Here is a 15,809-nt window from a genome sequence, read left to right as displayed (position 1 = left end):
TGCCTTGAACACTATTTTAGATTGCCGTCTGTTACCTTAAGTGTCTCTTCTTGATGATTGTTGCCTTGCTATTCATTCTGGTGGTTCAGATCCTCCTTGCCACCATCATGCTCGAACATCCAACTCTTCTGGACTTTTTTTCATCTTACAGGGAATGCTAAATGAAAGATCGCAACTTCAACTCCGAGCTACGAAATGACTTTGAATGACCTCTCATTTCAACTCTTCTATATTTTAAAGTTCATTACTTCTCATTAACATATATTACAGTAACTCAAATAGGCTATATCAGTCATAACAGATATCAATCATTAAAACATGTCTGACTTAAAATTCATACAGTCAGTCAGTGGAATATTGGAAGAAAATCAATTTCTCTTGATGATAATGTTAGCATTGTCAGTAGGCTGTGTATTCTGAACAGCCCACGACTCATTCAGCTGGTGACATCATGTTGTAAATATGTGCATCCAGCTGAAAGATTCTGCACATTCACCCTCAACATACCTCGGCCCTCCCTCAATGACTGTGCCAAAATAAACCTGTGCAGACAACCTCTAATTTCAGCTTACTTATTTCTACCTTTTTTCCTCTATTGTGATCATCTTATGCTGGAAAGCCACCTTGATGCACTACATGTTCCCACACTCAGTCTGAAGTAGTTGTGTACAGTTTTCTTAATTGTATACATTCTCAATGTTATAGTATATTTCTAACAGAGATGTTGTGTAGTGACTCTTAATTATACACATTATGCTTGTAATGCATATGCAATTTCCAAGAAAATATTTTTCCTTCAATTCAGTCGATCAAGATTATCGCAGCACTTAACTACTTTCTTTTACATTTGCAGGTATAATCGTGCTTTATCAAAGTTCTTAAAATTTGTTCATGTAGGCAGAAATTATTTTTTGCTGGGGCCTGATGTAGTAATAACAGGACAGATTTGCTTTAAAATTTTCTAATATCCACATCTTATGTTCTCATTGAATGTTTTTAACACAGATCATGCAAATGTATATTATGTTGTTTTCTAGATGCAACTTATATGGATTCCTTGTTATCTTTCATGAGTACTCACTAATATTTCAAATATTCCTGCATTAGTTCATATGCCAATGGAAAAGGTCTCCATGCCTCACAGCTAGGAATATTCTGATTACCTTAACTAGCATGGAAAACCTCTCCAGTTGCATAACAATTGTAACTGCAACCATTTGACTATATTATCAAATAATCATTTATCTCTCTTATGGGTAGAGAGTGTACAATCTTTCTTTCTTTATTTCTGTGGCTGCCCCATTTCAATCCCTACAAATAATGGTACAGGTTTTTTCTTTCGTAAATGCACCTGACCAACAGCGTAGCTCAGTCTTTTATGGATGTGTCTCCTGTCTTCAATCCATCCTTCCTCAATTCAGATACACTTCACATTTTTAACTAATTGAACCATGTAGCCCCTTTTTTTCTTATCACTCTGAAGTTCCTTATTTTACTTTTTTGACAGAGCCCAGATGTCAGTATAAGCTCCTCATCAGTCAGTCTCTACAGTTCTCTAATATAGACACATTTTCTTACGTTACAGCATATCTACATTAACCTAATCTTTCCTGCATTGTTTTACATCTACCTACTGCAGCTTAAAGCTTGTATCATTTTGCGTACCTTTACTGCTGTATGATCTATAAATGCCCTTCTTTATCAAATAAACAAGTGGGAAGCCTTGTGGCTACTCCTACTGCAGTCCTTATTCTGTGACTCATTGAAAGATCCTCTCACCATTACTGTTGTTTGCTCTGTTATTTATACATGTCAGTGTGCATTAGTATCTGTGGTACAATAGCATTTTCACACCTATAGCTAATAAGTCTTCATGAGAACATTTGTCTCACTACATATTCTGAATTTAACTGTTCATAATACTCTCTACATATTTATTCAATGTTTTTCCTCGGGAATATTAAGTATTGTTATCAACCTCTTCCTTACATCACTATTTGCACTATCTGTCTAATTCACACTGTACTTCTCACTATGGTGTCTGCCCTTGTCAAACAAGCAGCACTTCATTAGTTAGGCTTTCAAATGTTTACCACATCATTCACTATGTCTCTGCCACCTTGCTCAAGTATATTCTCTCCCCCAGAATTACTGGCACGCCTAAATACAAATTTACTACGCCCTTTCTTGCCTTTTGTCCATGTCCTATCATCACATGTGTAGATCAATCTTGGCTATCCATTGAAAACAGGGTGTAATTAAACAGATAAGAGTTCCATGATGGAGGTTATTGAATGTGGACAAAGGTGAAGATAGAATTGGACCTTGCATACTAGTAGGAGGAGAATGGTGTTGTTAGAGCTGGAGAAGAAAAGAAGACAGATCCCAAAGACTGGTTAACCCTGTCCCCCCCCCCCCCCTCCCCCTCTGCACGACAAGGATCCCAACTTGGCAGATATATCCCTATGACCTTGGAGGATGTACATCTTGAGCATGTCCTACAGAACAAAATGTTACAGTTCATCCTGACTGTGTTCCTGAAAAGTAGTTGCAACAAACCCCTATTGTAAGCATGTTGAGACTGACGCAATAACACGTGATAAAAAGAAAATCTCTAATTTATAAATCGTAAAATTCCTAAGTTGAGTCCAATGTCTTAAATATCACACACTTCCTCTTGTTATTATTTAAGTATGTTACTGTAATGAAATTTATTTCTATTTTATCTTTTCTTAAGATACATAAATTTGTGTTGTCTAAAACAGACATTGTGACACCGTGGCTGTGTACAATTAATGTAGGTTGAGATCTTACAAAGAAGAAGACAGCAAACAATTTGTGACTTGTATGCTGCGACACAGCTAGCATTCATGAAATATTTCCTTTATTTGTTATTCAAATGGCATACAACTAATTTTAAATACCTTATTTATGGTTTCAATCATGTCAATGTAATATTTTCTTTTACTTGAAACAAATGGTTACTCATTCACAAATCTGAAATTTCTCTAGTACCTTTGCTGCTAATCATTTATAGCGATAATATCGTAGAAGTTCAGTTAACAGCTGATGATTAACAAATGAATTTGCCTTATCCTTCACCTACTTGGTCATATTTATAGTTATCATGAGTTATACTATTATACAGAGAAGGGCACCACGAATGGTTACAGGGTTTGTTTAATCAGTGGAAGAGTGTCACAGAGATACTGACTCTCGAAGATAGATGCAAACTATCCTGAGAAAGTCTGGTAACAAAGTTTCAAGAATCAGCTTTACATGGTTACTCTATATCTACATCTACATCGATACTCTGCAAATCACATTTAAGTGCCTGGCAGACGGTTCATCAAACCATCTTCACAATTCTCTAGTATTCCAATCTCGTATAGCGCACGGGAAGAACGAACTCGTATATCTTTCCATATGAGCTCTGATTTCCCTTATTTTATTGTGATGTTCATTTCTCCCTATGTAGGTCAGTGTCAACAAAATATTTTCACATTCGGAGGAGAAAGTTGGTGATTGGAAATATACTAGAACCCCCTACATATCGCTGGCATGGGGATCGTGAAGATAAGATTAGAATAATTACGCATCCACAGTCACATTCTAACAGACATTGTTCCCAGTCTATGTACGTGAATGGAACGAGAAGAAACCTTAATAACTGGTACAATGGGACATACCCTCTGCCATACACCAGAGTGATTTGCAGAGTATAGATGTAGAAGTACATTTACATCTACAATGGACACTCCGCAAATCACACTTAAGTGCCTGGCAGAGGGTGCATCCAACCACCTCCACAATAATTCTCTATTATCCCAATCTTGAACACCTGTATCTTTTCGTGTGAGCTCTGATTTCCTGTATTTTGTGATGGTGATTGTTTCTCCCGATGTAGGCTGGCATCAGCAAAATATTTTCACATTCGGAGGAGAAAGTTGGTGATTGAAATTTTGTGAGAAGATTCTGCCACAACGAAAAATGCCTTTGTTTTAATGATGTCTACTCCAAATCCTGTATCATTTCAGTGACACTCTCTCCTGTATTTCGCAGTAATACAAAAGTTCTTCTTTTAACTTTCTCGATGTACTCCATTAATCCTATCTGGTAAAGGTCCTACACCGCACAGCAGTACTCCAAAAGAGTATGGACAAGCGTAGTGTAGGCAGTCTCTTTAGTAGATCTGTTGCATTTTCTAAGTGTTCTGCCAATAAAAAGCATCCTTTGATTTACCTTTTCCACAACATTTTCTATGTGTTCTTACCAATGTAAGTTGTTTGTAATTATAATTCCTTGGTATTTAGTTGAATTACGGCCTTTAGATTAGACTGATTTATTCTTTAACCGAAGTTGAACAGATTTCCTTTAGCACTCATATGGATGATCTTACACTTTTCGTTATTTAAAGTCAATTGCCGAGTTTTGCACCATACAGATATCTTTTCTAAATAATTTTGCAATTTGTTTTGGTCTTCTGATGAATTTACAAGATGATAAACGACAGCATCATCTGCAAACAACCTAAGATGGCTACTCAGATTGTCTCCTAAATCGTTTACATAGATAAGGAACAGCAGAGGGCCTATAACACTACCTTGGGGAATGCCAGAAATCATTTCTGTTTCACTAAATGCTTTTCCGTCACTTACTACAAACTGTGACCTCTCTGACAGGAAATCACAAATCCAGTCACGTAACTGAGATTATATTTCATAAGCATGCAAGTTCACTACAAATCATTTGTATGGTACAGTGTCAGTAGCCTTCTGGAAATCTAGAAATATAGAATCTATTTGAAATCCCATGTCAATAGCACTCACTTCATGTGTGCAAAGAGCTAGTTGTGTTTCATAAGAACAATGTTTTCGAAATCCACATTGACTGTGTGTCAATAGACTGCTCTCTTCAACATAATTCACAACTTCTGAACACAATATGTGTTCCACTATCATGCTGCATATCGACATTAATGATATGGGCCTGAAATGTAGTGGATTACTCCTATTCTCTTTCATGAATATTGGTGTGGCCTGTTCAGCTTCTCAGTCTTTGAGTATGGCTCTTTCGTCAAGTGAACAGTTGTATACGGTTGTTAAGAATGGAGCTATTGTATCAGCATACTCTGAAAAGAACCTAATTGGTATAGTGTCTGGACCAGAAAACTTGCTTTTATTAAGTTGCTTCACTAATCTAAGGATATCTACTTCTAAGTTTCATGTTCGCATCTGTTCTTGATTTGAATTCTGGAATATCCCCTTCATTTTCTTTGGTGAAGGAATTTTGGAATGCTGTGTTTAGAAACTTGCTTTGGCAGCACTGTTGTCAATCCATTTCCATTGCTGTTGTGCGGAGAAGGCATTGATTGTGTCCAGCCACTAGCATACTTCACATATGACCAGAATCTCTTTGGATTTTCTGTCAGTCTTTGAGACAAAGTTTCATTTTGGAAACTATTATAAGCAAATCACATTGATGTCTGCGCTAAATTTTGAGCTTCTGTAAAAGATCGCCAATCTTGGGGATTTTGTGTTTGTTTAGATTTGGCATGCTTTCTTTGTTGTTTCTGCAACAGTGTTCTGACCTATTTTGTGTACCAAGGATGATGAGCTCCATCGTTTGTTAATTTATTTGGTACAAATGTCTCAATAGCTGTCGATACTATTTCTTTGAATTCAAGCCACATCTGGTGTACACTTACTGGTAGAATGTTAATTTGGAAGGAGTGGAGGTTGTGTGTCAGGAAGGCACCAAGTGAATTTTTATCTGCTTTTTTGAATAGGTGTATTTTTCATTTATTTTTTGTGGATTTGGGGGCTACAGCATTTAGTCTCACTACAACAACCCTGTGTTCACTGATCCTAGTAACTGGTTTGATGCTTGTTATCAACTCAAGATTATTTGTTACCAAGAGGTCATGTGTATTTTCATAACTGTTTACTATTCACTTGGGCTCATAAACTAACTGCTCAAAATAATTTTCCGATAGTTTAGCACAATTCCAGATGATAATTCATGCATACGTCTGGATTTAAACATGTATTTTCACCAACATATCAACGGTAAATTAAAATCAAGACCAACTATGATTGCATGAGTCAGTTACGTGTTTGAAATTAAACTCAAGTTTTCTTTGAACCTTTCAGTAATTGTATCATCTGAGTTGGGAGGTCAGTAAAAGGATTGAATTATTATTTCATTCCAGTTACCAAGAATATGATGGTGTACATTCCTAAGTAACAAGTGGATTGCAGTTTTTGAGCATATTCACATAGTGCAAACCCTATACTTGACCTGTATTTGGCTTGATCAAGAAAACTGCTTTTGCTTGTGATATACTGATTATTTTGTAAGGCCTACTGTATCTCAGAAAAAATCTGTATGTTTGTTTCTTCTTCTTATGCTGGAAGTCTGATGATTTCTATTCAAAATTTAAGCAGTGGCTGGGTTCAAATCCAGGACCCATGACATTTTGATTACTAATCAAAGATGCTACTCCTAGACCTTGACACTTCTCCTGATTGTATGTTAGTTGGTATTATTAATTGGGAAGCACTAAGTATTTGATTAAAATGTAGACCAAAAATGCGCTAAAAATGTAACTGTACTTGTTTGTGTCATCTGTTGATTACATAACATAAAATGATGATGTGAAGGAGTGTAGGGCCTGGACAGTTTTCACCCAAGGATGTTATTTTTACGTTTTTATTTGAATTTTTCTGACAGTAGCAAAGTCAATTATTTTTGGTTAGTCTGATTTGTGCATTGTTTTTCTGTATCTACACAAATACTTAAAAGTATATCTATGATTTTCAGAGTGTGGAGAGAGACAGTAGAGGTTTATGCCAAGCAGCTTACTGATGCTGGTTTTTATCATAAAGCAGCCTCATATTTATTGGTGTTGAATAAAGTGAATGAAGCAGTGAAAATGTTGTCATCCAACAAACTTCATCGAGAAGCATTGAGCATAGCTAAATGCAGACTTTCAGAAGACGATCCTTTGATTAAGAATGTGCTACATGAATGGGCAACTCATCTCATAAATGGTGGCAGTTATGAACAAGCAACAGAGTGGTAAGTTAAGACACATAAGATATAAGTAATAACTTCTGGCTCTTGTCATATCATTATGAATATGACATCAGTGGCCAAAACCTTTTAATATTGGAAGAGTGTGTGTGTGTGTGTGTGTGTGTGTGTGTGTGTGTGTGTGTGTGTGTGTGTGTGTGTGTTAGCTGTGGAGGGGGGAGGAATTTTTAGACAGGTGGTTAGTTACAATCCCGAAATTAAATGTTGAAATGCGGCACTGCTTATACGTAGCATGACTTCTTTCACATACGACCCTACTTTTTAGAGGATAGGAATTGCGTGTCACTGAACTGCGATAGGAGATAATGGATTGGCATGTAGTAGAGGTCTTGCACCTAGGTTGTGTGCAGGAAAAAGACCCAGGTGGTGCAGGATTGCAGGTAGGGTTTGTGTGATAATAGACTAGGATATTGCATTTGTTGGATGGGTAACAGAATGCTATCTTGGACTATGAGGGTAGGATATAAGACAGGATATTCATTATCTCAGGGCAATTTGAAAAGTGGTAAAAGCACTGGCAGTGGATGTAGTTATGTTTTTCAAGGCCTGTGTGACATTCCATGAAGAGAGATGTACTGGTTAGTGATTGATTGACAGTGGCTATTGGTTTTTTGGTGTCAAACAAATGAGCCCATTATCACACCTGTGGAACAGGATGTTCCACCCAGTCACCACTGAATGCCTTTCAATAATTCTTCACTTCTAATTTTATTTCTTATTTAGTCCCCATTGATCTTGTAGTCCAACATCACATCTATGGAACAAAACTGAAACAGATTTCTATGACATCTCTTTCAGTTACAACAGCAAATCTGTGGCATCTGTGAACCAGTTACCGATTAGAACTCTTCTGACCACCTAGTAGCACACAGGCATGGAAGATCTCAATCACATTCTTTACCAGGGCTTCAGTTACCTCTCACTCTATCCCAAAATAAGGAATATCCTACCCAAAATCTTACCATCATCACCAAACATAATATGCTGCTTCCCATCAAATCTATTCAATATTCCAATCCATCCCCAAGCTAAAGCAATTCTGCAATATTCAGGTAATGCACCTGTAGACAGTCAAGATACAAGACATGTCCTACACAGCCTTCCGCCACCTGCTACTGTAGTCCAGTCACATGAATTTCCTATCCTATAAAAATGAAAACAATCAATTATTGATCAAATTATTTAATTGGATAGTACTCCCTAAAAGCTGATGACTCCATCATTATCCTCCCAACCGACAAAGGATCTACCACTGTAGTACATGACCGAAACGAATATGTTAGTGAAGGTCTATGCCAGCTGTCTGACACCTCTACATACAGTGTCTGCCATCAAGACCGCATCCCTGTGATTCAAACTGACCTGCAGTCATTCCTTAAAAACTCAGGCCCCTCATAAGGACTAACACCTCAATCCATAGAACTTCTCACCACACCCAAACCACACACCCCAACATTTACCTTCTTCCTAAAATCCACAAACCCAATCATCCTGGTCGTCCAGTAGTTGCTGGCTTCAAAGCACCCATTGAACATATATCTGCCTTAGTTGACCAACATCTGCAACCTATAGTACAAAAACTCCCCTCCTACATCAAAGATACCAATCATTTCATAGATTGTCTGAGATCCATGCCCATCCCAGTCCGACTACACACCTTGCTTGTCACCATTGATGCCACTTCCCTCTATACAAACATCCCTCACGTATATGGTCTGCCTGCTGCTGAACATTTCCTTAGTCGGTGCCCACCTGATCCCAAACCTATGACATCCTTCCTACTCCCCTTATTCAACTTTATACCTGTACCTGGTTTGGTTTAGGTACATTAATAACATCTTTACTATATGGACTGATGGTGAGGCTGACCTGCTAAAATTCCTGGTATCTCTGAAAATAGCTTCTCCCAATTAAATTTTGCATGGTCCTGTTCTGAATCGCATGTCACTTTCATTGATGTTGATCACGTCCTCACCGAAGGCCAGCTACACACTTCCGTTCACATTAAACCTACCAGCAAACAACAGTACTTACATTTTGACGATTGGTGTCCTTTCCGTGTCAAACGTTCCCTTCCATACAGCCTTGGCATCCAAGGCAAATGTATTTGCTCAGATGCACACTCTTCATGGGATACACCCCCAATTTCACCTCAGCCTTCACTGCACATGATTACCCCACCAGCCTAGTTGAAAAGCAGATTTCCTGGGCCATCACATCCAATCCTGGTACTGCTGATCCCTCCACAAAAAAGCTTCAGAACACACCATTGGTGACTCAGTATTATCCTGGTCTGGAATGGGTTAATCAGCTACTTCGACAGGGCCATAGTTTCCTAAAATCATGCCCTGAAATGAGATCCATTCCGCCTGAAATTTTGCCCTCCACGCCATAGTTTTCCATTGTCTGCCCAATGTCCACAGTATTCTTGTCAGACTGTATGCTGCTTCTGCACCCATCTCTCTACTGTATGGCTCCTACCCCTGTGACCGTCCCCACTGCAAGACTTGCCCTCTGCACTCTCCTACCACTACCTATTCCAGCCCTGCCAGCCCTGTAACTGGCAAAACATACACTATCAAAGGGAGAGCCACCTGTGAAATGACGCACCATATATCATCTGTTATGTAAACACTGTTTGGCTTTTTACATTGGCATGACTACCACCAAATTATCATTTAGGATGACTGGGCATAGGCAGAGGGTATATACTGACAACTTGCAATATCCTGTTGCAGAGCATGCTGTACAATATGACATTTGTGACCTCGGCGCCTGTTTCATCACATGTGCCATCTGAATTCTTCCCCCGCCAGACACCAGGTTCTCAGAACTCCACCGTTGGGAACTAGCACTAAAACATGTCCTTTGTTCTTGGCATCTACCAGGCCTTAATTTATGTTAATTTCTTCCGTCTCAGCTTTTCTTCACTGTAACTACTCTTTGCTTCACTCCGTTTTAATTTCATCCATCTCTCAATGTCTTTCCTGTCTATTTTTCACTGCCCCCTCCCGCCTCTGTTATGTACATGTTGTGTACATAGTTCCACGTAGTCAACCTGTACACAACTTTCCCACTAGAGCGCGCCCCGCTAAGCACAACAGCGCAGGCGCAACGCTCGTCCGTCTCTGCAGTACGAGATGGCGCTGCCTTAGAGACGGACCAAATTCTGCTTTCGCCGATCCGCGTATTAATATGTAACGCAGCGAATGAGATTGCTGCTTACGTAGAACCTTTTCTCCTCACGGATCACACTCGCGCACTGATACCTGAACGCGTGAGGTATTATAACGGGTGTACAGACCTCCGATTAGTCAGTCTGCAATAGTCTGTACGAGTCTGCATCAGTCTGTAGCAGTCTGCATTAGTCTGTACCAGTCTATAGTCAAGTTTCAGTCTGCACCTAAGAAGATTATCATATTCCTGTACATAGCCATGAATATAAATGTATAGACACTTTGTCAAGCATCAGAGATATGTGAGAATAAGATTAACGTACCAAGACCAAAGGAACTTCAGATTGTCAGTTGTAAACAGCATCCAAAATCAAGTTACGTAATGTCTATGCTTTTTATTATTTTAATAAATGTGTGTGAAAATTAATCAAGTTCTGTTTAAAGTTGGTCAGCTTCTTGGAGGTCTTTTGCAGCAAATCATGGGTTTCATGTTCCCAAACAATGATGGATTTTTTATGGATGATAATACACCATGTCACCGGGCAACAATTGTTCACGACCGGTCTGCAGCATATTTAGACAATTCAAGTTGCGGCCATACAAATCACTCAATATGGCCCATCACACATTTGCAGGACATAATCAAAAGATCAGTTCATGCACGAAGTTCTGCACTGGCAAAACTTTGGCAATTATGGGCGGCTATAGAGGCAGCATGGCTCAGTGTTTTTGCAATGGACTTCCAACAAATTGTTGAGTCCATTCCACGTCAAGTTGCTGCACTACTCCGGGCAAAAGAAGGTCCGACATGTTATTAGGAGGTATTGTATTACTTTTGTCACCTTAGTGTAAACCAGCTTTACTACAATTAGTCCACAGCATTTAATATGAATGTGACAACTAACAAGCTGCTCATTCACTCCAGTGGCCACTGCCAACTCGTGGCGAATCACAAACTCACCTACCTAATTGGTGAGCCTGCTTAACACCACATCAGCGATTTTAGTAGCTGATTAAATGTGTGTGGGATTTGCTTCCACTTCCGGCGATCATACCTGTTCAACTACCTCAACAGGAAAAAATCTCTATCTAGTGTACTCTCCATTCTCACAATCCTCTGGTCTAGACCTCTGCTAATCACCTTTCCCCTTTTAATTTTTCTCTCCATTAATTTTCCACATGACCCTTTCCTTTACAAACCTTAAAAGGCCATTTACCCCTAGAGCTTGGCTTACAGACTTACAGAAATTTTAGTAACAGCGCTACGGGTCTCTCTGTGACAGGTCATGCAGCACTGCTTGCATATGTTGAGCTTTTCTGTGCAGCACTTGACATGAAGGCTCATTGTGCCACCAATCACAGAAAAGGCTAGGGACGACATCCACTGTACCCATTGCTGCTATATGAATTGTTACCAAAGTGCTGGAGCAGACATACCAGTCACTATGAAATATTTCTCATCCATTTTAAGAAATCCCCCTGCGGGTCCGGGGTAAGAATAGGCCCGAGGTATTCCTGCCTGTCGTAAGAGGCGACTAAAAGGAGTTTCAACCGTCTCAGCCTTCCATGTGATGGTCCCCCTTGGGGTTTGACCTCCATTTTTCAAAATTCTACAGAAGTACGAGCCTTTTGGGGAAGGACGCCTTACGTGGTGTCTCACTGGTCCTCAGTGCACTAAGACCTTGGCACTCAGCATTGTACCGGCGTTGTAACCACACCCACTATTCCTCAAATAGGGCCTAAACGCCTGATGGGTTGCACAAGTTACGCCCATAGTGTGTCCCCATCTGCACCTATCATCATGATGAACTTTCCATGGCACCCGAAATCCAGCACGGTAGCCAGCCCGTTGTGGTGGGGTCGTCATGTACCCTCTAGGTTGTAGCCCCCTGACTACACAGGGATCGTACTGCCAATACCTGAGCTGCACCCTCCCCACGTCGGCCAAGGAGTAGATGCCCGTCTCCTTGGGGCATCAGGACTCCCGGCTACGGTCATCCTGCCAGGTGGCCCTTGCTGAGGCTGGGTGGTGCCCGTGGGGAGAGCCCCTGGTCGGAGTGGGTGGTATCGGGGCGGACGTTTCGCAGATGAAACGTCAACATGTATCGGGTCGCTCTGCGGCCGAGTCTTTTAAAAAGAAAGGCACTGTCTCTGGTTCTGGTTCTTCTGCCCTTTCCCCCTTGGCCACTCCTTGGGAGGAAGGACAGGCCCGCCGGCTTGGGGCGAAGTACTTCCCCCACTATTTAGTCTGTTCTCGGACTGATGGGGGCACGTTCGCCACCTCCAAGCCCATGTTCTTTGTCCAGCACATCGAGGACATCTTCGGGGAAATCGAGGCTCTCAGTAAAATGCGTTCGGGGTCCGTTCTTATAAAGACCACCTCCGCCACTCAGTCGGCGGCGCTCCAGGCGTGCGACCGACTAGGGGACATCCCAGTGTCCATTGTCCCGCATCTGGCACTGAATAGGACGCAGGGGGTTATTTTTCATCGGGACCTCCTGCTGCAATCTGATGAGGAGCTCAGGGCCAACCTGGAGCGCCGAGGCGTGCATTTTGTCCAGCGAGTCCAGCACGGCCCCAAAGACCGTCGCATCGACACCGGGGCCTTTTATCCTCACGTTCGAGGGGGACGTTCTCCCAGAGAAGGTAAAGGTGATGTGCTACCAGTGCGACGTGCGACCTTACGTCCCGCCTCCTATGCGCTGCTTTCGGTGTTTGCGCTTTGGGCACATGTCATCCCGGTGTGAGGCTGAGCCCCTTTGTGGCGATTGTGGACGTCCTCTTCGTGAGGAACATACATGCACCCCACCACCTCGGTGCGTCAACAGTCCTGGCATCCACTCGCCTCGATCTTTAGAATGCCCCGCGTATCAGATGGAGAAGAAGATTCAAGAATTAAAAACTTTGGATCGTCTCTCCTATTCTGAGGCCAGGAAGAAATATGACCGCCTACATCCCGTGATGTTGACAACTTCGTTTGCCTCAGTCGTGTCCACTCCTTCCACAGTATCCTCACCCCTATCCTGTCCCCCCTCCACCTCCTCACCCCATCCGGGGTCTATGCCTCCGCCTCCCAAATCCCTCCCTTCCAAATCCTCCTCCCTCGCGGCCCCTGCCCCCTCTGCCCCAGGGGCCACCCTTCCTCCTCCTCCCCCTCCGCCGCCTGAGAAGCGATCCTCTTCTCAGGCGTCCATCGGGGAAACGTTCCGGACCCCGGCTTCCGAGGTCCGGCGTTCCAAAACGGACCCCGCACATGAGGACCTTCTTCGGGTCCAGCCCACCATCCCCGTGCCTCATCGGACTTCCCAGAAGGCCTCCAAGAAGAAGTCTTTATCCCCCTCTCCACCCCGGCGCGTTTCGTCTGATGCTCCATCCGTGAGTCGCTGCTCCCGGCCGTCCTCAGTTTCGCCGGGACACTCTGCTGCCAGGCGCTCAGCTGGCCTCTCGTCGGCGAATGATGCTGCCCCTCCTACGCAACCCGGGAAAGCGGCCGCAGGTGGCGACGACTCAATGGAACAGGATCCGCCTCCCGCCAGTTGTAGCGTTGTTCCCTCGAAACCTGGCCCTCCGCGGCTGTCGAGGTGACCAGCTCTTCACCCGTTTCGTTCCCCCTTTTTTCTGACTAGCGATGGCTTTGTTACATTGGAACATAAGAAGTATTCGATCTAATCGGGAGGAATTACAACTGCTCCTCCGCCTGCACTGTCGACTCGTCCTTGGTCTCCAGGAAACCAAGTTGCGCCCAACTGACCGTATTGCTTTTCCCCACTATACCTCGGAGCGGTCTGACCTCACCTCTGTGGATGGTATTCCAGCTCATGGTGGGGTCATGTTGCTCGTTCTGGACGTTGTCTATTACCATCCCATCCCATTGACCACCCCACTCCAAGCAATAGCTGTCCGTATTACTCTTTCTGCCTTTACTTTTTCCGTTTCTACCATCTACACTCCATCGTCATCCGCAGTTAGTCGGGCTGACATGATGCACCTGATTGTTCAGCTTCCTTTGCCGTTTTTATTGTTTGACGACTTCAGTGCCCATCATCTCCTTTGGGGCTCTCCTGCATCCTGTCGGAGAGGCTCCCTCTTGTCGGATGTCTTCAACCATCTCAATCTTGTCTGCCTCAATACTGGCGCCCCGACTTTCCTCTCGGACTCTACCCATACCTACTCCCACTTGGACCTCTCAATCTGTTCTACCACTCTTGCCCGTCGGTTCGAGTGGTATGTCCTTGAGCGACCACTTCCCCTGTGTCGTTCGTCTCCTGCACCACACCCCATCCCCACGTCCTTCGAGCTGGAACATACCGAAAGCTGACTGGGGACTTTACTCCTCCCTGGCGACCTTTCCGGACCACGATTTTCTCAGTTGTGACAGTCAAGTCGAATACCTCACGGCTGTTATCATCCATGCTGCCGAACGTTCCATTCCTTGTACTACCTCTTCTTCACGTCGCGTTTCCGTCCCCTGGTGGAATGAGGCTTGTAGAGACGCCATCTGTGCTCGACGACGTGCTTTACGCACCTTTCGCCGCCATCCTATATTGGCGAATTGTATTGGGTACAAACGCCTCCGAGCGCAATGCCGTAGAGTCATCAAAGACAGCAAAAAAGCTTGTTGGGCCTCTTTCACCAGCTCCTTTCACAGTTTTACTCCCTCTTCTGTCATCTGGGGTGGCCTGCGCCGGCTGTCGGACATTAAGGCCCACTCCTCGGTACCTGGCCTGACTTCGGGTAATGAGGTCCTTGTTGATCCTGTGGATGTCTCCAACGCCTTCGGCCACTTTTTCGCGGAGGTTTCAAGCTCCGCCCATTACCACCCAGTCTTCCTTCCCAGGAAAGAGGCAGAAGAGGCTCGGCGACCTTCCTTCCACTCGCTGAATCTGGAAAATTATAATGCCCCCTTTACTATGCAGGAACTCGAACGTGCACTTGCACTGTCCCAGTCCTCTGCTCCGGGGCCAGATGCCATTCACGTTCAGATGCTGGCCCACCTTTCTCCGGCAGGCAAAAGCTTCCTTCTTCGTACCTACAATCGCGTCTGGACCGAAGGTCAAGTCTCCATGCGTTGGCGTGATGCCGTCGTTGTTCCTATACCCAAACCCGGGAAGGATAGACACCTTCCTTCTAGTTACCGCCCCATTTCTCTTACAAGCTGTGTCTGTAAGGTGATGGAGCGCATGGTTAACCCTCGGTTAGTTTGGGTTCTTAAATCTCGACGGCTACTTACCAATGTTCAATGCGGCTTTCGTCGCCGTCGCTCCGCTGTTGACCACCTTGTGACCTTGTCGACATTCATCATGAACAACTTTTTGCGAAAGCGCCAAACGGTTGCCGTGTTCTTCGATTTGGAGAAGGCTTATGATACCTGTTGGAGAGGAGGTATCCTCCGCACTATGCACAGGTGGGGTCTACGCGGTCGCCTGCCCCTTTTTATTGATTCCTTTTTAACAGATCGAAAGTTTAGGGTATGTGTGGGTTCCGTATTGTCCGACGTCTTCCTCCAGGAGAACGGAGTGCCTCAGGGCTCCGTCTTGA

General features: G+C 43.2%; 1 protein-coding gene across 1 annotated transcript in view; it reads left to right on the top strand.

Moving 5' to 3' along the window:
- Positions 1-15,809, top strand: part of LOC126253158 (gem-associated protein 5) — a 413,052-nt gene that overhangs the window by 310,163 nt on the left and 87,080 nt on the right. Inside the window, exon 18 of the mRNA XM_049954316.1 lies at positions 6,823-7,080. Coding sequence (XP_049810273.1) covers positions 6,823-7,080 — 258 coding nt within the window. The remainder of the gene's footprint in view (positions 1-6,822; positions 7,081-15,809) is intronic.

Source organism: Schistocerca nitens, chromosome 4 (genome assembly GCF_023898315.1).
Source record: "Schistocerca nitens isolate TAMUIC-IGC-003100 chromosome 4, iqSchNite1.1, whole genome shotgun sequence".
Lineage (NCBI taxonomy): Eukaryota > Metazoa > Arthropoda > Insecta > Orthoptera > Acrididae > Schistocerca > Schistocerca nitens.
This window is presented reverse-complemented; position numbering and strand designations above follow the sequence as displayed.